At 31.5% G+C, this 24555-nt stretch overlaps 1 protein-coding gene across 1 annotated transcript; it reads right to left on the bottom strand.

Annotated features, from left to right (window-relative positions):
* Positions 1 to 1653: 1653 nt before the first annotated feature.
* On the bottom strand, positions 1654 to 24512 carry LOC148280416 (ATP-binding cassette sub-family C member 10). The gene is made up of 21 exons (XM_088228420.1): positions 24092 to 24512; positions 22412 to 23056; positions 18925 to 19051; positions 16445 to 16612; positions 15651 to 15894; positions 15185 to 15449; positions 14665 to 14902; positions 13708 to 13976; positions 13202 to 13625; positions 12747 to 12869; positions 12550 to 12663; positions 11865 to 12044; positions 11613 to 11779; positions 10934 to 11533; positions 10715 to 10847; positions 9816 to 9989; positions 7966 to 8172; positions 5859 to 6090; positions 4149 to 4340; positions 3120 to 3351; positions 1654 to 2220 (listed from the first exon to the last, which is right to left on the bottom strand). The coding sequence occupies exons 2-21, from the start codon at positions 23039 to 23041 to the stop codon at positions 1966 to 1968; spliced, it is 4974 nt and encodes a 1657-aa protein (XP_088084546.1). The 5' UTR covers positions 23042 to 23056; positions 24092 to 24512; the 3' UTR covers positions 1654 to 1965.
* Positions 24513 to 24555: the final 43 nt, after the last annotated feature.

Raw genomic sequence — 24555 nt, 5'->3', positions numbered from 1 at the left:
TAAATACTGGCTCGGCAGGACATTACAATTTACAACTTTTTTGTAGTTTATGAATTACATCCTTGTTTCAGTTTTTTTAATGGGCAATGCATAATAAACATTACGAGTGGGTGATGTTAGGTCAGTTAAAAACTAACCCTTGAATTTTAAACATGTCTACTAACAAGCGGATGTGTCTCGTAATTCGTAAAAAAGTGGCAATTATTTATGAAATAGAACATGGAGTGAAAAATGTTGAATCATATAAAACAGGTTTCGAGTGTCAACATTGTGAAAAAATAAGCATGTTTTTGAAATTTATAAAGTGGCATGTATGTAAGGATTTATTGTAGTTTTCTTTATTAGTTTTATTTTTAAATTATCTGTACGAATATTTATTTGTTTACTTAGTGACAATTTTTGGACTGGGTAATAAAAGTAATTGCATAATATGATACATTTTAAAACTAGTTTTAACTATTTATGGTGTTTTATTGTTTAAACAAAACTTGTACATAATAATATTTCAGAGAAGTTCTAAATATAAAGACCGAAAATGATAGGAATAATCAGTTATATTCATTACAAGAATCATAAAAAATATTAATTTCAATCAATAGTAATAGTTTTATTAATGGTAATAGTTTTATTAATTATAATATTTGGCTAATTTAAACACTGTTTTTTTGGGAGAAATCACTTAAAGGGCACTTTGGCGCATGGTGACATAGTAATAATAACAATGTTTTATATATGTATTAAGGTCTGTCAGAAAAGCGAAGAAACAAGTCAGAACTACAACTGGTTTTTATGCTAGCAACACCGATTTATAGGTGGCTTGTTTTGTTAGTTATGACAAGGTCACTTTGACAGACTGTACCTTTGTCAAACTATAATGTAACTTTATGAATGTATATTATTATATTGCACCGTGAGTGTAAAACCGAAATAAGTTCAAATTTCTAATTTTCGAGATTTAAATGCAAAACAATTGCATTTGTCACAAGATTTAAAGTGTAAAAGGGAAGAAAGTTTAAATCCAAACATCAATGCATAAAAAAAGTAAAACACATCTTAACTCATTTACAGCGGTGCTCACATACGTCTGTGAGCGTCTATGACAGGACTACTACGTGGTGCTCACAGCAAATTTGAGTTATTTATTATCAAAAAGGTTCGTAACTTAAGTATTCATCAATTATAGAGTCCAATATATTTATGGTAACTAACAAAATAAGTGTTTAAACTAAAAAATAAAATACATAAAATAAGTGTTATAAATAAATAAAATGTGTCAATTTTGAAGGCGAGGAAAGGGTTAAAAACCCTATTTTTCCAAGCAATGTGAGATTTTCAAACTACCATATCTCTGAACTACAGTATTTGCACATACTACTGTTTTACACGCAGGGTGTGATGTGTACTTTCACAGCACTTAATTTAGAATATGTAATATCTATGTAATTTATGAGAAACGCAGCAGTACAGAAAACTTATTTCATATCTAAAATGAATATGACAAGAAGAATGTGTGTGATTTTCCATGCTTAATAATTTAACTAAGTAAAATCCATACATAGTTGTATTAAATTTTGTATCTATTAAGGTTTTTTTATCCCAAAATATAATAATCTTGAGAGTAAAATATTGACGTAAAGGATAAAAAGTAACAAAAAATATTCACTTTTCTATTTGAAAGAAAAACACGCATTACATAAAATTTAAATACTTAAAATTAAAATATCAGTCACAAACTTTTTTCATCTATGTACCTACGATAATTGTTTATAGAACATAATGCAATAAAAAATAAATAAATGTATTTATAAACTACGCTCACTCATTACATTGGAATGTCAATAACTTATTTCGATTACTAACTTCGATTGAGAATATCTGAAGGTTTCAAATTATATTTTTTGAAATCCTATCTAACGATTTTGATATTAACTTATAAAATTAAAATAAATTATCACAATAAATAAATTAATCATCAACTAATTCCTGATTTATAAGTCGGTAAAAGTGTGAGTTTGGATTTCGTCTCAAATTTTCGGGAGTGTCAAATTCGAGCACTTGTCCATCTCCCATTACTAGAACTCTGTCAGAATCAAGAATAGTACTTATTCTGTGGGCGATTGTAATGACAGTGCTCTTCCGGAATGAGCACCTAATTGTTTCTTGTATAAGTCTATCTGTTTCTTGATCCACGTTTGCTGTGGCTTCATCAATACACAGGACCTAGAATTATAACAAATGATTAAGTACCAATTAAAAAAATAAAACAATACTTTGATGCTGGTCTTTTTTGGAAGAGGGGGTTTACATGCTTTTGTAAAACATATAAAATGAATCGGGTTTTACCCACTTATTTAAATTTACATAATAATAAAAAAGACATGTTTATTTTTGACCACTTCTTAATTTATCATCAAAATATTTGACACTGAAAGCACGCATGATATTATATTAAAATATTATGTGTTGTTAAAATGCAAACTCCATTAAATTTACACGAGTTTTATAAACTTACACAGATTTTTACATTTTTTATTTTACGACTATGATTCTTTGCATTTCTTGTTTTTTTGTGAATTTGATATTTTTTATTGTTGATAATTCGATAATCAGGTGGCAGAAAATCAGCAATTTTTTCGGTTTTCAAAAATAAATATTTCAGTAAATACACATAAAAAACATATTAAAAAAAACGGCATCATTTAGAATGGTAATTTATTATTGAAAAGTAATACTAAAATATTTTAGTTAGCGGATTAAATTCTTAAATTGAGAGCTATTTCAGCTCTCCTGAACATTTTCGAAAATTACAGATAGTCCCATCTGCCATCTGACTAATGAATTTATTTTTTATCAGATTTTATGAAACTAGTATATTAAGACAAACTAGATAAATTCTCATACACAAAGGTGTTATATTTTAGAGTGCTAATAATAATAATAATAATAGATACAATAAAATTTGATAACTTGACATAATTAAATATCTGTTTAGATATATGGGTAAATATTTATTTTGAAGAATTTTTCATTTACGAATAATTGATTAGATGGATTTATGTACAATTTATTAAATTATTTTTTTATTCAAATTCCTCTCCATAAAAGAAAGTTGGTAGCACCTTAGCACTTTGTAAAATGGCACGAGCTAAACACAGGAGCTGCATATGTCCCCGAGATAGATCTGCCGCAGAAGCCTCGAGACCTCCTCTATGCACTATTATCTGTTTGGCTCCACACTTCTCTATAGCGTTCCATAGCTCCATATCCAGGTATTGTTCTAAAGGATCCAGATTGTGCCTGATGGACCCAGTAAACATAAATGGTTCTTGAGGTATGATCGCTAAACGAGATCTGAAAAAAAAAATTGGTTAAAAAAATGCTAGCAAACAAATTAGTCAATATTACAGCAATTTGATATAAAAATAGTTACACGATTTTAACAATTTTTTTCACTCCTTAGGATTTCACTCCCTTGGAGTAATTAAGATCTAAATTTGTTGCAACAGAGAGGGAAAACATTTTAAAGAAGGGAATATAGAAATCTGATTTTACAGGACCTATGGCCTATAATTGGCTAGTTTAAGCGGTCATTTTACACACTGTGTAACATTCATCATTCTGACTATGTTTAAATATCCACACTTCCTCAACTATTCCATCTGCTGACCTTTGCTGGCCACTCAAACCAGCCAATGACAAGTCATAGGTCCTGTAAATGTCTGGACTTCCATATTCCCTTTTCAAAAATGCTTTCCCTCTCTGTTGCTACAAATTTAGATTGTAATTACATATTACCTTAGTTTTTTTTTTAATAAAAAAGAAATAACAATACACACATCAAAACAATAATAATCTGATGTTAAAAACAATACATTTAATCTCTTAATACAATGTCTATAGGTACACTTTACTATAAAGCAACTGGGTAATTTTGAAGTTAAACTGATCACATGAATCTTCAAAGGTATTATTATGATTTTAAAATATCAGTTACACGAGAGAGACTAAATTCACACAAAGATAAAAAAAAAAAAATTGTGACGAGAGAAATTAATTGATGAAGTATGAGCATACATTTCATAAATTTAATTGAATTATAAAAAAAATATTGTTGTGATTATACATGCATACATTCAATATTTTCTCACCTCAGTGTATTAAGAGGCAGCTGACTAATGTTAACAGAATCTATTGTGATTATTCCACTGTATAGTTCGCACAGCCTGAATAGGGCAGCCAATAGTGAACTCTTTCCAGCCCCTGTTCGACCAACAACTCCAATTTTTTCAGCGGGAACGGAGTCAAAAGTAACACCTTTCAAGCTTGGTGATAGATGATTTCTGGAAAATAATATAATTGTTATTAAATTGGTCCCAAATGCAGATGTGTTAGCGTCCCTGCATAGGTGTGATAAGCGTCGACTCTAGGTGCCATCAACCTACATAGGTGGACCACTGCGTAGAATTCAAAAATAAAAAAAACAGCGAAGTAAGGAATATTTAAAATAAAATTAATATTGACAAATTTAAAATATTTTGAAAAATATGTGTTTTCCTATATTTATTGATTATAAAATGTGAATTTCTACCATATCAATGGAACATAAAAATATGTATGTGTACCTACTTAAAAAATGAATTACAACTACACATATTGTATATACTTATAAACTAGCATACTCGACCGCTGCTGCTGTTTGGCAGAACTTTGACGATTTTCACTTAGAGAAATTTCTGTTTTGTGGCCCTAAGAGTGTTTAATGTCCTGCATGGACATATTAAGTTCTCCAAAACGAAAGCCATTTTTAAGGGAAGAGACATATTTTGTCTAAGGGAAGAAACCATTGCAGGAGACTGCTGCGAGACATTGCATAGATTTATATACTATTAAGCTTGCTGTCCAGATGTTTATTAAAATTAATGTTTATGTAATAATTTTTATTTTTAGTATTCTTTAGTATGCATGCTTCCACTTTCCATTATGTTGTATCCCAACTCAGCACAGGGCTCTGGCCTCATGAGTTAGGGATACGATATTTTTTTATTTTTAATATTTATTTATTTATTTACACAAACATTTAATATTAGACAAAATGGCACAAAAAACTATCTGACAAATTTTGTTTGTACTAGGAGCAGGCTCAATATATGAAGGGTTTGGCAAGCCAGAAATATTAGTATGCAAAATTTTGCAAACGGTTCCCAATTAGGCAAACGCCTGTTCTAAGAAACTGATAGACTGAAATAAAAAAATACATTCAAATGGAATTTTATCAAGACATACTAAAATTGTAAAAATGAATAGTGTCACAAACGCTTCCATATAGCTTCCATTTGTGGGGTGTTCTCGAAATGGATGAAAAATACAGTTCTGGGTGTGAAAAAAACCAGAACCCTGGACGAGTCTTTTGGATTCGTTGGCTGCTCTCAGGTAAAAATTCTGAATAAGAAAATCGAGTGGAGATAAGTCCGCCTTGTTGTGTAGTGCGTGATACGTTCATTTACCATTCTCGAGGTCCTGTGTTCGATTCCTAGCAGGGCGGACATAAAATATTGATTTTAAAGATTGTTCAAACTGCAATATTTCATTATTCATGGACTGGCACTTGAAGCGTATGGCTGATCACCTTACCTTCTCGCAATAGATGATCGAAATACGCTACATTTGGTTTACAAAGTTTCTCATATTATTAAGGTAAGGGTAAAAATGTCATAATATGTAGGTACTCTTGGAGTTTTCAAAATTCATTTTATATATATAAAGTGTAAACAACTTTTCGATGGTGAGGTGGTTGAACTCTCTAAACCCTCCTTTATGTATATCCGTAAATAGTGTTATTATTAAAGATAAATATTTACCTATATTTCATAACTACTCGATTAAAGCTGACAATTCCCATATTAGGCCATCCATAAGGTGGTGGAACTTGAGTAGAGAGTGTACCAGATTCCTCGGGTTCTATTTGTCTGATGTATTCCCCTACTCTTTCCACTGCTATCATTTCCCTCTCTGTTTCCGTGAATGCGTTAATTACTCCACCGAGTAATGATGTTACTGTCAAAGCATAGGATATTGCAAGACCTACCAAACCTGAAAATAAAACATTTCATTAAAAAAAATCACATTGATGTTTTATATAAAATATGTTAAATTCCCCCAATAAACAATTACAGCGGTGAATTACAGCACAGAACACCAAGGCTTGAGGAAAATCACATATAATTTTTGTGTTCCCATCGGGAATCGAACTCAGAACCTTCCATGCATGTCAAGCGTCTTAACCACAGAGGAAACATATAATTAATTAATTTATTTGAGAATTGCAGTCAGCACTACTTTACAGCTTGTTTAACCCATTATATAATGTAGACTGTAAATACCAGGTAGAATAATATTATGAATGAAAAAGTAATGAATGGAAAGCAGATAGATGCTAAACTGCCGATGTACAGAGAAATATATCAATATTATCTGCAGAAGCCGTATTCACCAAGCAAATTGCCCTATTAATGGATGAATTCTGACTTGTATCGTACGGCTTTTGGGTGCGTAAAACAGTGCATGAGATCTCGCTCTAGTCAAGTTATTGGGAACATACAAACTGATCTCTTTCAGTATATTTGGATTATATACATTTTCAGAAATCAGCTTATAGAAATGTTTCCCAAGAAAAATATGACGACGAGATACGAGGGTGCTGTAATCTAGCATCCCTGCTAAAAATAATGATGGATACAAGAATGGATAAAAAGATATTAGTGTTTGATATCAAGTTAACAATATGTAGGTACAGATAGCAGAAACAAAATAATTTAAATAGGTTGGATACATGCATTCCACGTAAGCTTCCTATTTGAACCATATGATGGTATTCACAAATTACTTCTAGGCTTTTCTGAAGACTTTTGTGCATCCTTACAAGTCGGGTCCGCATCCCGTACTTGAGAAATGAAGTTTCAAGAAACTGACAGCAGTGGACATCTGGGATGTTGAGAACCTGGGGTGGTATTATGGATCATATCTCGGGGGTAGCGAAGAAAGAAATTTGGGGAATTTTATTGATTGCATACGATTACACATTATTTTATATATGGTCTCACTGATGATAAAACATCTAAACTATGAAACGTAATGCTTAAAGTCACAATAATGTCTTGAATTAAAATCTTTATATTTAGTATCATGTGTTCGTATTCTTTTGATGTTTAATCATCAGTGGGCCATAAATGAAGTAAAGTTTAAGTGCATGCAAAAAATAAAAATCCCCAATTAACCACTCTCTAGGGGGTAGAGAAGATTCAGAATACCACCCCTGATGCCCATGTAAAGAAGACAAACACGGTAAAGGCTCAAGAGAAGCATCCACAGCCAACTAAATTATCTCTGCTTAATGACTGTTGTTACAGAAGGTTGATAAAATATATTATTTAGATCGCCAATGCTATGGCTCGATCTGCGATGGAGAACTTGAAAAAAGTTTGCCATAGCGAAGTATCACCTACAAAAATAAAAATGATCAAAACCATTTTTTAAAAATATTTTTATATGTCGCAAAAGCATGGACGTTGAAAGAAAAAGAAGGAAGATAGCCTTGTTAGAAATGTGGTGCTGGCGTAGAATGTTGCGGATACCATGGACAGTTCATAAGGCTAATGTTTCTATAATCCGAGAATTGGGTATTGAACATGAACAGTGTCTTTCTTCCATTGTGTAAATCCGTGTTCTCAGGTAGGTACTTCGGCCACGATACGAGGTGAAGAGACAACATGAAAAAATTGGTTGCATGAGGACAAGTAGAGGGAATTCGATTTCACAGAAGAAGTAATACAAGATGGACAGACTCGGCGACAGAAGCAACCGGCGTCTCTCTTCAGAAGACTTCCAGAAACGCTGAGGACAAAAGCGGATGGAGGTGGATCTTAATGACAAGAGCAAACGACTAAGAAGAATTGTTAATATATTTACCCGCATCCACAACATCTAGGTTTCTTTGAGCGACGGCTACAGTGGCCGCTCCAGCCAATAGGGAGGCCCCCATGAGGCGCAGGCGCAGCCCTAGCCACTGAGCCGAGCACGCCCCACTCAGTCCCGCCCTCTGGGAGCGCTCCACTAGGTGCTCCCCTCCGCGGGACCAGCGCTCCGTTCGGGATAAAGCTCTGATCATTGTAGACCCTGGGAAGATAATTAGGGTACATATTTTATTTCCGATTACTATGCATAGTGGATTCTAGACAAAAAAAATCTAATGTAAAAATATCAAAGTGAAAATTATTAAAATATTCTAATTCAAGAAATTAATCATTAAGAATCGGGTTGTGGTCCCTTGACTAGTGTGGCGGACTCACGGATCAGAGGTCCGAGGTTTGAACTCCTCTACCCCAAAATATCCCAACAGTGAGCTATTTGCAACTCGTTTAAAATGGACTCCAAAATTAATAAATTTGGGAAAGTTATAAGAGCGCAAATATTTATAATTTAATGATAAAATAACTCATATTTAAATGTGATATAACTAACAAATTAAAAACACTTGGTACAGTTCTTAAATCAAATTTATTATTCACTAAATAAAAAACAAAAAATAAATTGCGATTTTTAATGAGATAACATCATATGGAGGGTGCCATAATATGTTCCATGCATATAATTAAGAATAGTCCCGAAACCGCATACGCACATCAAACAGAAGGCGACTCAACTATTCACAAATGAGTAGGTTTACGTTTTGACCCATTAGTTTCATTGTAGACGTCGCTCAGTATGCAACTCCTGATTTAAATTCAACTATGCCGTATTGTGTCCTTTTAAAGTGTAGAAATACTTTTAGGATCTTAAAGAAACAGGATGCAATCACATTTCATGCGTAATTAGAAAATAAATGTGTATGTAACAAATGCATTACTTAAAATCTGAATTATTTTTCCATCTGTCAGATTGTCGAAGAAACAAAATGAACATTTCGTTAGTATTGTCAGGGTAGTAATTTTTTTTACTCTACTTTGCTCATCTAATGAGAGAACTAGTGAAAACTCGGATTAAACAACTCTATCGTGGACATTTGACCGAAATTATCTTCAAAACATCAAATATTATTTAACATGATACAAAAATATTCGTTTTATGTCAAATAAAATTTGTTTTATATTCTAAGTTTAAAGTTCATTAATTCAATTACTCTTATTAAATGACCCTTTACTTATCTACTCTGTTGTGTCAATCAATATTTCCGCATGCACAATAAAATTTTAGAGAAATTAACAGATTGCTTTTTTTTTACCTTACATTTGTGTTATGATTTTTTTTCCCATCAAGCAACATTACTCTGCGACCTCACGAATGTGCGCGGCGAAAGTAGGGCATAGTGGGGGAATTATTGGACACAGTCCGATGTATTCAAATAAGATTCTACGCTCCTTCTGGACTATTCATAATTCTATGGTTCCATGTATTGTCAGTGTTTTTTAATAATTTTATGCAAAAAAAAAAATATGAATGCAAACTATAAATAGACATTTAATTGCATGTACACCGTAGTTTTAAATATTAATACTTATTGGTATAATAAAATAGTGCACTATGTACTTTTTAAAATTTCAGCAAATTTTCATATTTCCAAAATAGTTTCACCATGCTCAAGTAGTATAGTTTTTAAGTACCTGTTCGTAATATGGGCCACAATAATTTTGCCTAGATAGTTTTTTTTAGCATAATGGTCTCTGAATCGAATACATAAAAATTAATTGCAGAGAAATAGAGTGTTGAGAATATAAACAATACATTAATAAGATTGAGCATTGATGCATTTTTAAATTTACCTTCCAAAGTATCATTAAAGTGTGAATAAATGGGAGAAAGTGTCACACTAGAGAGCCTTTTCAATTCTCTGGATGTAAGTCGGTAACGGTGCTGAAGCCAGTGATAGATTGGTATTAGGGGGACTATCACCAGGCATACCCACGGGAGGCCATATGCAGTCACAATAATGGAACCTATATTATGTAAAAAAAAATATACATAAATAATGCAACATAATGAGGAAGTTCAGTGCTTTTTTTTATTTGTTAATAGACTATTAAACTAAGCCAAAAATTTAACGTTTTTGTTTTTTATATATCGTATTATCAGCGCTATGAATTTAAAAAAAATGGGTTTCTGAAATTACTAATGTGAGGTCATAGGTTCTCTTCCACATATTATCTGCCAGTTCTGCCGATCGGTGCGTTTATGGAAAACAAACCGGATATCTTCCACAGATCTCTTATCATTGATTGATTCATACGAACCTAAAACTAAAACTAAAATATTTTATATTATTTTTTCTGTACATATTCAAAAAACTTTGCTGCACAATTTAATTCTCAAATTTTTACCGCACGCAAGAATATATTTTTTGTATCCAATTTCTCGTAGGGCCGAACTTTCTCATTGAACATTTTTCCTGAATTGTATATTATTATTTAAAATAAAAACAAAAAAAGTAATTGAATGGTCAGCTGAAAGGACAATACATAAATAGCCCTAACATAATAAGACTTTCTTTTAAATTATTCATGACATATCTATTTATCATCGACCCACACACAGACGCACCCTATAGAGTAAAATATTGAAAAAAGTATTGACTGCATTCAATAAGAATACATATACCTTTAAAAATATAATGTAATAAGAAAAGGTAGAAGTGCTGCTGAAAATAATAAAATTGTTAACATACCTATCACTCCAAAGACTTGTGCGAGTAAAATATTCATAATAAAAGGAAGGGAATCATCCACAGTATAGGTGTCTGATGAAAATCTATTTAATAACCGTCCAGCAGGTGTTATGTCAAAGAATTTCATTTTACCCTGAAAAGTTATGCGAGAAATAAGCACAAAATTACATATTACAAGATGAATATTCTATTTAATGAAAATACATTTTGACATTGTACCTTGATAACAGCATCCAGAAGTGTTTTGTGAATAACAACCGCAGCGTGTATTCCACCATACGCAAACAGGAAGGCTCGTATAAGGGTGAATATTGAATTCAACACAGCAAATCCAGCATATAAAGGTAAATAAAATGATACAATATTTGTTGCATTGTCAGGTGGACTTTGTATACTGTTTACAAATATCTGACTTGCATTTTGGATGGTTTCTGATGCGTTACTTTTTATTTCTCCAAAAATTTCCTTCCAAATATTACTCGTCATGTCTATTATTGCATTACTTATGCCAGAAATATCACGCTTGGTAATGTTTTTAACAGAATTAATTATATCTGGATTTACATTTGGTGGTTGGAAAAATGTGCGGTTATTTAGTGAAAATAGTCCCACTGCGTCATCATTTGTGAACGAAGTGAGATTTGTAACATTACTAGGTGTCATAGCCGTCACCCAGTAGGATAGCCATAAATCGGTTGTATTACGAGACAACTGCATCAGAACTAACGACATGAGAGTTGCCAAGGCTAGCCAATGACCGATACTTTTCCAATATAACGAGAGTACCCAGAAGTCAACATGGCCAACTGTTTTGTTCTCCTAAACAAAAAAACAGAGAATAAAAAAAATAATCATCACACTTTTGTTTAAATGGAACTAAGTTTATGGGTATACAGACCTCTTCCAACATACTATTATGGGAATGTTCACTCTTTAAAGATACATTATCCATTACTAGTGAACATGTAACAGGACCACTACTGCATGAGGCTTCCGTATCACTGAATTCAATATCACTGGTAGAAAAATATTCATCCAGTTCATCCAATATTATTTTAGGTGGACCTAAAAAGACACGCAGCATGAACTTGGGTCACTAAAAAATTTAATAATAAATATTTATCACATAGCGACACAAAAATAAACAAACCCTGTTTTTTTATTGTACCATTATCCATAACGATGACATGATTCGCTTGAGCCACATACTGTAATGAATGTGTTACAAATATTCTGGTTTTATATTTTAAATGTCCCATGATACACTTGCGGTAGATATGAGATCCAACTTTTGTGTCGACCGCTGATAAAATGTCATCCAATAGGTAAACTATAATAATAAATCACAAAGCATAATAATTTTACAGGTTTATATACCGAGCATTATTGAATTTATAGGAAGGTGTATCCAGCAAATCAGAAGTTTGATTGATTAGAAAAATAAACAGAATCAAAATGCAATTTTTTACTTTAACATAATTGAATTTCAGAAGTTAATGATTAATATGAATATTTGTAATAAGGTTTTTTAAAGTGTGAAATCAAAATTAATCAGTGCATTGACAGAAATATTTTTTATTCCTAAATATCGGATGCATCCCTATTATTATAGTTGGATAATTTATATAGTGCCATTTTTGTGGAAATCACCTAAAGAGGGCTGTACAATATATAATTATCCCAGCTACAGAGCGCATGGACGATTGTGATTCTAGATTCCCCATTTCCAATTATAATCTATTTCAATTATAACAGATAGGAGCGAGATTACAGCACACCCTGCAGCTACAATAACGTTAACTGTTTTAAGATAATAAAAAAAATACATTACGAACCTTGTTTATCCTGGTATACAGCACGTGCTAACGCTACTCTAGCAGCTTGTCCACCACTGAGAGAACTTCCCCCTTCACCTACACAAGCGTTGCTACCTAAAAGTGCTATGTCTTCTGCAATAGAATGTTATGAACATATTAAAAAAAAAAAAATTGAATAAACAACATCAAAGTATGTAATAATTCAGGGGACAAACCTATAAGCCCACAAGCATTTATGACAGTTCTGTATTTGGATTCTTCGTATGCTTTGCCAAACAAAATGTTATCTTTGATGCTGCCTCTTTGTAGCCATGGTTTCTGACTTACGTAACCAAATCCTGTAGAAAGAAATTCGAAGTAACAGAAGACCACATATTTATTTTATAGAATAAATTGTCAAATTCGCTAACAATAATATTATATACATCATATTACGTAACTTCACAGTTTTGTAAATATCAGAATATTAAAAGAGCAAAATAACATTCTCTTATAGTTTATACACTCGATAGATAAAACTTTTGTCATTTTATTTATGAATTAATTGATTAATTCCTCTAAATTAAGAATGATGGAGGTAAATTTGTTAAAATCCCAGTATTACTTATCGGAACATTGCAGTATTATAAGATGAAATATTCCTGAACCCGAAGTAAAAAAGTGACCTCACCTGTTTTGCTATCTGTTACAGAAATTTCTCCATCTACTTTTATCATTTCAGCAAGGACGGCATTTAAAAGTGAACTTTTTCCACTGCCAACTTTTCCTACTATGCATACTAAATCTCCTCGCTTGATATGGAATGTTAAATTAGTCAACCTAAATGGGGGATCTAATTCATTATTTCTGCTGGCTGATGAGGCTTCGATGGAAGAATCACGCCTTTGAATATTTCTGAACTTGGAATGGTAGCTAGATTTTCTTTTTCTTTTTTCCAATTTTGTTGAAATTAGATTTTTATTTGGTTGAGGGTTGTTGTCAGTCATTTTTGTGGCCCAAGTGAAGGTAGCATTTTGCACGCAAAGAATTATGTCTTTATTATTATCTTCATCATCCAAGACGTTGTAGAAGTGGTCCTCATTCATGTCTTCTAACTGATAAAGATATACGTAATTAATTAAATTAGTATGTTAACGAAAAATATTAAATTAAAAATGAAGATCTGATTAAGCTCACATCAAGCAATCTTTGAATTCGTTTGGTTGATACCCAAGCTTCTGTGATCCCATTTAAAACCCAGGGGAATGCATTTAGGGGTGAGATCAGCATATTGAGTAATGCTATAGTGGTAAACACTGTTGCCGCAGTAAGTTGGTTGCCAAGAAGAGTGTAAGTTGATAATGTTAGTGCAGTAACAACAACAGGTGTGGTTGCCCACAGAAAGACACATATTGCATCTAAATATTTACGGCCCTTCAGATACGTAATTTCCTTTTCTCTAACACCTGCAAAAGAAATAAAAAGATTTTCTTCGAAATGTATTTAGTATATGATTTTTTAAAAATTATTTTTTTTTATTAATAACAAATTAATATACAATATTACAATTAAATATAATTTTTTACAATAATCAAATACATATATTTACATTAACGTTTCACATTACGTAAAAGAAGTAAACAATTCTTGTGTACATAATGGGGAGTGACGTCTTACAATAGATTATTTTATTTTAATCAAAAATATTTTTAAAATAACATATAAATTACAAAAAAGATATTAACGATGTTTTCAATCAGTGTTACATAAATAAGAATTATAGATGTATTTTTTTACTTCTTTCTTAAATATATTGTATTCCTGACTGTACTTATTATTATCTTTGTTCATTTCATTAAAAAAAAATATTCCTCTGTAAGTATAATGATGTTGTGCAGTAGTTGTTTTTAATTTAGGAATTAAGATATTACCACCTGTTCTAGGTCGCGTACTTACGTGATTTGATGATCTTGTACAGAAGAAATTTATACAGTGTAAAGAAGAAATTATTCGAGTGATTTTAACAATTCAATGTAATAAAATTTGACAATCTGAGTTTGATATTTTAGGAGTCAGTCCTTTCTTACTTAACTATACTAATTTGAGTTATATATGTAGTATAAGAATACAAGAAAGTTAAAATGACATTTTTACCTGCAATTTTATCTACAAAATGGTCTTCCCAAACATATAACTTAATAGCTCTGATTCCCCTGATAATTTCTGTCATAAGACTAACTCTATCATCTTTGTGTTGCATCAGATTTGTACTTAATTGACCTATTTTATTTGCAATACATTTATTTATAGGTATTAAAACTATACTGAAAACAAGTCCAGCGAGAAATGAGATTCCAACTTGCATATGGAGCAAAAAAAGGGTTACTCCAAGCTGAAAAAAATAAAATAAAAATCACTTTATGAATATCTTAACTAAACCATTATTTTTATAGCTTGCATGATTTTATGTTACCATCATTAAATTTATTACAAAATCGTTTTCATAAAAAAAAAACTACATAATATAAATATAAAACCGTTATTTAATTTATAATTATTAATGATAGCAATGATTTGATAGATTCGATTATCTAATCATACATGTACTTTAGTTATGCAGACTCCTGACATGACTATAACTTTTCAAGTATGCATTTTAATGTATTGAAATTACCTGTAAAGGTATGCTCCATATGGCATGGAAACTGGGGCATGAGTTCACAATTCTGTCCGTATCTGTGGACATGAAATTTGTTATTTCTCCAACGCTAAAATTTTTGTTGAGTTCAGTTTTGGTAACAGTGAGTGTTTTGCGGAATACTGTTGTAATTATAGCAGCCCTCAACTTAAGGCTTACTAGAGCCATTTGAAAATTAAAATGTGATTCGCAAAAGGCTCCTAAAAGTGCTGATATCAACAGGCCTCCAGCAAAAAGATACCTAAAAAATATTTGATAAATTATAGAACATTGTTAAGTCACGACTGTTTGAACATAAAAAATATGATCCAAAAATAAATAAATAGAAATCCATGTTTTGAAGAATAACTTTTTAAACAGGACTATTTTAAATTTTTATCTATACAAATGTACAAAATCACAATCCTACTATTTTTATCATGAAGAATAATAAGTAACTAACCCCATTTCCACATCTATCGAAGTGTCTTCAACATAATTGACCAGTTTATTTAAAAGTAATGGCCCAGCAAAGCCAGATGTATCAGCAAGAAGCTTCAAAACACCAATAGTGTAGAACTCGAAACCAAAGCATTTATGAAGTGCTTTGAATAAAGAAACATTGAACTTCCTCCTCGGAGCCAGCACTTCCACCTTCGGTAAAGAAGACCCTTCTCCGGAATGGTCCCCTAAAGAGCCATACATTCCTGAAATAAATAACTACATAAGAACAAAGAAAATTAATACATGTTGGAATTCCTTTTAAATTTATAGTAGCTACGGCTTTAAAATTTATTTCGATGTATCTGACAATTCCTAGCAACTCTAAAATAATTAAGCCCATTGTAGGTGAATTGGCGGCCTCCGTGGTGAAGTGGTCAAGACGCTTGACTCACGCACGGAAGGTTCCGGGTTCGATTCCCGGTGAGAACACAACAATTAAAATGAGATTTTTCTCAAGCCTGGTTGTTCTGTAATGTAATTCACCACTGTAATTAGGCCTCCTGGCCTGTTGTGGTGCAAAAAAAAAAAAAATGAATGAAAAAATGAAAATGAACTAACTGATATTTGAAAGGTGAAGTGAACTCATTGCTCAATTACATTTCTGTTTTTATTATAATCCAAAAACCAAGAAGCAGGCAAAAAGCTCACAAAGTTAAAACTTTGAATCCAAAAGTTTCCAGTTTGCCAGTATCGCTCTCCTAGGCAATATTATTCTGAGGAGCGATGCTTCCAATGCAAAAATAATTTAAATACCTTCACTTCTTCTTGGACTAGAAGTTTCTTCAACAAATGCAGGGGATGATCGGTAATTGTCAACATTTCCTATCAAAGCCTTTTCCATTTTGGCGTTAATAGTGCTACAAGCAATTTCTACAGGTAGGTCAAATAGATCATCAGGGTCTTTTAGTTTTCTTTCCAATCCTAAAATAAACATTAAAAAAAATCATCATTCCCTTTCCACCTTGGTACACCAATCGCAGCATTCTTGATGGTCAATTTTACGTTTCCGGTGCCAGTCTAGTGACTATGAAATATTCTGATGCAAATACACATTTGACAATTAATACTTCATGTCAACCATGCCAGGAATCGAACGTAAGACTTCTTGTGTGGTAGGCAAACACGTTGGCCAATTTATCCACCATTTTCTTGATAGTAAATTCTATGAAGGCAAGATAAATTTAGGTCTCAGGAAACACTTAATAACACAAACCATAAAAAAATCAACAATTTTAACGAAACAACAAGAAAACAAATTACGTATTTAATTTAAATTCATTTCAACAGAGAGGGAAAACCTTTTTGAGAAGGGGATATGGAAGTCTAGGCATTTACAGGGCTTATGACTTGTCATTGGCTGCATTGTTTGTAAAATTAATTGATCATTTCATTATTCCCTTTCCGCACCTAATGGTGCATGGGGAACTGCATTGGTTCACCAATCTTAGCATATCTAGATCATTTTTGTTACATGAAAGTAAGATGATCAGTCTTACGCTTCAGGTACCAGTCCAGGGACTATAAAATATTCTAGTGTGAAAACATCCTTTTTAATAAATAGTTCATATCAACCATGTAGGGAATCGAACCCGAGACCTCTTGAATGGTAGGCGAACTCGTTGACCATTACACATTATTTAAATTTATGTTAAAATTGTAAAAGTTTCATAATGCGTATATTTCATTGTAATTTGTAAATACGTAACTTATTTTTGGCCGATAATATCATGTTTTGGTAGAAGTCCTCAATAAACGGAAAAAATATTATATCATTCAAAAAACAATACTCAAAACATGTTAGAAAATTATAAATGTAAGAATATGAGTCTTGATATAATGTGTTATAATTTAAATGACTTATTTATGAGATTTCGGATAGTTAATAACACAAAACATATTTCTTCTTTAAATAAAAATAAACAATATTAAAAAAATAAATTAAAGAGTTTGAGTACCTGGTAGTGTTTTTTCATTTTAAAATTATTTTTTATATGTAAATTGTTTATAACCTCTGTATATTTATATCAAAGTCTTTTGGGCGTTAGTAAATAACTCAAATAATACTAACGTAAGTTTGACTTTACTCTTTTGAAGTTTTACATGCATAACATAATTATTATTGACATATGTTACACTGACTTGGACTGTGCAATTGCTGCACAATAAAATACACATAATATTTACAGAGGGTGATAAACTTAAATACTATTGTGTTCAAATAAGATACAATATGGGTCCACTGAAACATGTTTATAAAGTATTGAAATATGGGGGCCGAATTAAGTTTAGATTATTGATTTTCATTATCAGCTTTGTTAAATAGAACTGCTTCTTTCATTATTTATTCATACTGAGAATGTCTCTAACTATTTTTCATAATTTACAAATATACAATAATAAATTAATTGGACCTTTGCAACTGATATAATTATTTCCTGTTTGATTTAATTAAACTTACAGTCTATAATAAATTGCAACAGTTTTTAAGTAAGATTACACTAAAAAGGTTTTCAAGAAGTAGAGAAGAATGGTCTCACCAGCTTGCGCAGAGATTAAAGTATTGTTATCTAAGTGGGACCGACCCTTTCTTACATCTTTTCGCATAATATCTTCTTACAATCATCTATAGTAAACGACATGCATTAAAATAACTCTAAAGCTTTATTTAAAAAAAGGAATAACCCACTAAGCCTTTATTTAGAGGCTTATCAGCAGGTGGAACAGAGGGGATATGGAAGGAGGTAATAGACCAATTGAAAAAATATATTTCTTGGTTTTTTTCTTGCAACTGGCGGGGATCGAACCCGCAACGCCAGTGTCCCAGTGGCCATCTAACCAACTGCTCTACGGTGCCTGTCTTAACTGTTCCTGTAACCTGTTTCTTCTTATATTTCTGTAGCTGTGGATTGTATAATAAAAGGTGTTGCTTCTCTGTAGAGATTAACTCTTTGACAATTTAAGATTACTCAGGAAGGCTCAGGTACTGCAGGGACAGGACTGTTCAGGAGCTAGACAAGCAAGGCAGTAGCAGGAAAAAGTAATTGCAGCAAAGAAGAAGAGACTTATTTCACTGCCTTATAAACCCCTGTGGGTAGATCCACACATAAACCAAAATATGCATCTAATGCACTGGTATCTACGCACAGAGGAACACCAAATCTAAATAATTACTTTAACCAACCATTTCACTTGGTAATGTATAACTAATTAATAAAAATCAAAATAATTTATACCTCTTAAAAATAATGGTTCCACCCAGTGAAACAATAATTTTGACACGGGTGTAACCCCTAGCATTGCAGTACCCAATGCTCCCTCATCTTCAATAAAACCATACAAAAGTGGTTGTTGTTCACCAAACTACAATAAAAAAATATTCATTTTTAAAATTCATGTTCATTCCTGGTGGAAAAGAAGATCTCTAATATCACTAAAATAAAGTAAAGTAATTAAGAGGAAATGCGCTCTTTTCATCGTACATACGTATTCCGGTATATTCTCCCTGGATTATCGCACTAGAGCAGTGATTTTTTTACACACTATAGTTATTTACCATTGGTGTTTCCCTATTGCATTTGTTTTTTTTGATAAATCGTTTATTAAAGGAACTAGGACCATTCGAAAACCCTTAAAAGTGCCCAGTTTTATCTGTCATCTTCGGGCGTACAAATATGATAACTATTTTAGAAAATCTTAAAAGGTACGGACACAGAAAATTTAATTCTGATACTCTTATTGTTGAAAAAAAAACAACACAATAGGTTCAGTTTTGGATTGCGGAAAATGGGACTACGAAACGTCAATTTGGTCAATTTTAGTGAGGCATAATCAGTCCGAAGTGCAGTTGTCAATTATTTTCCGTATTGGGGAGGCATTTGCAAGAGAGTGACTGAAAAACAATGTTCAAATACCAATTCATCAAAATTTTCTGCTATCCTCTTAAGTACCTTCCATAATCAAACAAGGCTATTGTAAAATAAATGTATTATTAATTAAACGGTAAATCCATAGATAAGGTTTCAACCTTTATTCAGGATTAATGAAGGATTTTCAAAATCATAATAAAATTGTGCATAAAAAATAAATAAAATGGAGGATGACATTAAATGAAATGTTTTTATGAAATTGTTGAACAATTTTCATGTGAGATTTTACATAAATTTTATCAGATAACGTAGCAATTAAAATTAGTAACATAATGTGGGGTAACTGCAACAATCTTTTTAAAATTAACTATTATAAAAAAGAAAATTTTTAAATCTAAAATGAAAGTATTAAAAAAATTATTTTTACCGATTTAAGCAATAATCTAAAACAGTAAAAATATTGTTTTTTGTACGAAATTTTAGGTAATTAATAGTTATCAGTTTAATAATTACTATCGACCTATTAATACACATAGAAGCGTACAGAGTAAAATATTTAAAAAACTAGTCACACAAAAACATACTAATAGTTAGAGTTTATTTATACCAGGGTTGCATTCGTTGAGAATGCCTATCCTACAAAAACTGGGAAGATATTTATCTTCGGTATAAAAAAAAGTTTGTATTTAAACGTTTAAAAACAATATTAGTTTTTGATGGATCCCAATCTGATTCTTACTTTAAATTCCTTTCATTTCTATCCATTCATTTATTTTTACTGGATGTTGCGGAATACTTAAATATAAACTAACATTTATTATATATTTAAAACCGTATTCCTACAAGTGCCCCTCTGTTAGAAAAAAGATCTTCGCTTTATTGCCACTAGGCCACTATAAAAAAGAAATTATTCTTATATTGGGATATTAATTATTTAAAGTTTTGTCAGTCACTTATAAACAAATACTCATCATCATCATTCCCTTTCCGCACCTAATGGTGCATAGGGCACTGTATTGGTACGCCAATTGCAGCGTATCTTAATCATTTTTGTTACTCGAAGGTAAGATGATCAGTCTTACGCTTCAGGTACCAGTCCAGCGACTGATGAAATATTATAGTGTGAAAACGCCCTTTTAAATTATTATTTCATATCAACCATATAGGGAATCGAACCCGAGACCTCTTGCATGGTAGGCAAACGCGCTGACCATTAAAAGTTACACCATTATTTTTACAATGTTTATCCAAACCGTTTTTACACATTTTCACGACACAAGTAGGCATTTTGGTTTCCATTCTAAATGTCAAGCTCACGTCACTCTCGGCTGGCAGTCAAAGAATGGCTAAATACGCATTGGGCATCACTGAGAGTTGGAGCTTCAGTTAAGTGTCATCATTTTTGAGGGATTAGGGCGTGTCTATGTGTATTAATAGGTCCCTAATAGCTTGTTCAGTTAATTGTTGTTTATTTTAGTTTTTAAAAATTACAATGGGGAAATATCACCTTTTTTTTTTCATTTTTAAAGTAATAAAGGTCTATGAAATACTGTCCAGTAAAAAATTTTTTTTGCTAGTTATTAGAAGCATAAAAAATACTTTTAAATTTGTCATTTTTAATTCCCGCAAAAATGGTGAGTCCATTGGTCACGCATCATTATTTGTTTCTGCCATTGAAATTTGTTTAGAATAATTTCACAAATCTTGACGTCACAACAACCAAGGCCAAACACGTTGCGTTTTTCTACGAATAAATTTTTATTAAATTTCTTTTTTACATTTATGTATGAAAACATTTCTCCATAATATCCATATTAATTTTGAAATACAATTGATTATTCTAAATCCATTTCATATATTTTTATCGGTATTCATAGTATGTGATATTTCCCTATTGTCTCAAATACCACAGTCACCTCTTCTTACTTTGGAGTATAATTTTCCTGACTTAATAAAGTATTAATTGAAGTGGCATTAACCGTTTAGAACTATTTGATAAAAGTAATTAAATGATAAACGAACACGCATTATTACTAGTCATTACTAGTGATTTTTATATCGTTACAAGTGTTTCACCATGTTGGATGCGGTTATAAAAATAAGTACCTATACCTTCTGAAAATAATAAATTTAAATAAAATATTGTATTTTGAAATTTTTGTAAAATGATCAAAGGACTATACATCCCAATTTAAGTGCAGATTATTATTGCAGAAATGCAAAATGAAAACAAACATTGTCATATCAGGAATCGGTAATAAAATACACAGTTTTGTATGGTAAAAAAAATGATAGAAACATAATAATCACCAGTTGATTTAATATTAATACAATATGTACATAATATCTACTATTTAAATTATTTATTTTATTGATATGAATTGATCAGTACTTTCAAAAGACATTTGGTTTTGTAATTACCTACCTGAGTAGGTATGCTTGCATCAAGGCTGAAATTTTAGTATTATTATAAATAATCATCGTTATATTCAACACAGGACTCGGGGAGTCTGTGGCTTGGATCGAAAAGGGCCGCTGTCAGATTTCTTATTTTTCTTGCCACCATTTTGTAGAGGGTCGATGTAAATTAAAAAACTTGTATATTGAACTATTTTTACATACATACATGTGTGGTAATGTTTTTTATTATTATTTGTTTTCAATAATATCAAACAGTTAAATAATGCCACAAAATGGCGAAATAATTACTCTCCTGTAATATTATAATTTACGACATTGGCCTTCATAGATCCAGACCACAGAATTCTGGTTAGGTTGACTGGTAATTAGTAAACTATTTAGTTATCTCTGTTCTCTCTGTCATTCAGTTATTAAAAAAAAAGAAAAAACATACCTGAGAATATTGAGATCCCACAAGACAGGGTGAGTAGTATGTAGGGCTTGTGATTCCTTCAGATGGCAATAATGTAAAGGCATACGATACTTGAATAACAAGAATAATTAATTCGAGTAAGTACGATTGCTTCAATAATATCAGAGTTCGTAGCGATATGACACTTAGAACTGCAGTCACACTCCATAACACAAGCACTATTATCGGTCCCCGTGGACTTATACCTAATCTATGTCTAAGTGCTAAGATGAAAGCAAAATGGATGATCCACGTAAGGCACTCTGTTCCGGTTGTGAAGTAATCGATTGCCAAAGCATGTTTTTCAGTATTCTGTATGATGGTGTAGATTTTGATCACCGGAATTATAGCCAAGGATAGAGTAAGCACACATCTGAAGTTAATAGCAATTTCTTGAATTCTTCCCCTGACCACCCAGTGAACTTGCTTGCCGACATAGTATGCTGAAGTGATGGATAAAAGGAACAGAATGGGTATATGGAGAAATAGTCTTTGGAAGCAATAACCCATATCGTGGGTAACAGGATTCCACGGGTGAATGCCACCCGGTCCACACATGTCTTCCCATCTCCACTTTAGTCCTTGGAAAGTTAGAATAAGCGTCTCCAACATTTTTGTTTAGGGGTTCTGAAATATTAATAAAGAAGGAAATTGTTCATTCAAAAAAGTCACACAGAATTAATTAATTTTGTTTTTTGTATCTTAATAATATGTAAATAAAATTCATATTTACATCTACAGAGTAACATTGAATTCTGATTTTAGCTAACTTCATTTGTTTTAAAAGAAACCAAAGCTTATGTATACTAAAAATACAGAACGGATTTGTTTGAAACATAAAACGTTATCAAGCAATGTAGAAAATAATATGAATAATAATATAAGTAAGATAAAAATGTATTGCAATAAGTATTTGGCTGTGAACATTTCAAAAAAATAAATTCTTAAGTAATTCTTCATATTTAATATTATTATTAGACCTCGTTCAGTCAATTGAATGATGGTCGGTCCACATTGAAGGAGTATGGAATAACATCAGAATTGGGTTGATTCCCATTTTCTAGTAGAGGGTAATTTAAAAATAGTTGAAAATGGCCCAAAAATCTAAACATTTGGGTAAATCATAAGAACGCCAAAAAAAAAACATGCGGCAGTGCTGGGGTAAACCGTCATAATTATTTACATTATATTGCTCAATGTTGTGCTACAATGCAGAAGTACGATTTTTAACGAGTCGAAATAAACATATATAAATATATTTTTTACTTGATTTTTTCAATTGTTTTACTGGACAAGTAATCACCATTTCTTACCTTTTAACCTAATCTAATAATATGATTTTTTACCGATTTTGGACCAGAATATTATATAGTCGATAGGAATTGATAGATAGATATATAAATATAGGAGGTATTTTATTTTATTGACATTATTTTTTGATTAATTATTTTAATACCTGTAAATAATTAAAAACAAAAAAACAAATGCGGAAAAATAAATGATTCATGGATGATTAATTATTTACAATACTTAATATTATTATTTTTTAAATGAGATTTTTATGAAATGTTTAGAGTCGTTTTTCAGAATCATTATTCAAAAGACAATAGGTAAGCAGTTGTATAAATGTGAAATGTGTATGTAGATAACACAAAATAATACCTTAACGAAGTACGAAAATATCCCTTGAACACATTTTCTTTGTGGATGTTAAATACACTGCTTTAACATAATGATTACCGTATGAGTAATATAACGTTAAACACTTTATTTTTAATAATTATTGCAATATTATTGTCGAGCGGAATGACACAACCGACACGATGACACATGACAGCTTAGTTTTTGGTTTGAGAATTTTTGACGTTTCGAGAATTTGAGGTTCGCGCGTCGGACGCTGTCGTCATTCGACCGGGCAGTTTTAACCGGAATCTAACATTTTAAAGCAAAATTTGAACTTCAACTAGTCATTTCGTATTTACTAAATAACACTGTATTCTCATTAATGTTAGTGACGCACAGAGTGATTTAATTCTGCAAGAAGCGCTATATCAAAATCTCAAGAGCGCAAAGCCAAGACGACAAAACATTCGTTTATCTTTTATTAGTTCGTATCAATTTTCGCT

This window comes from Micrasema longulum, unplaced genomic scaffold (genome assembly GCF_059751315.1).
Source record: "Micrasema longulum isolate JH-2025_06_02 unplaced genomic scaffold, ASM5975131v1 h1tg000581l, whole genome shotgun sequence".
In the NCBI taxonomy this organism is placed as follows: Eukaryota; Metazoa; Arthropoda; class Insecta; order Trichoptera; family Brachycentridae; genus Micrasema; species Micrasema longulum.
This window is presented reverse-complemented; position numbering and strand designations above follow the sequence as displayed.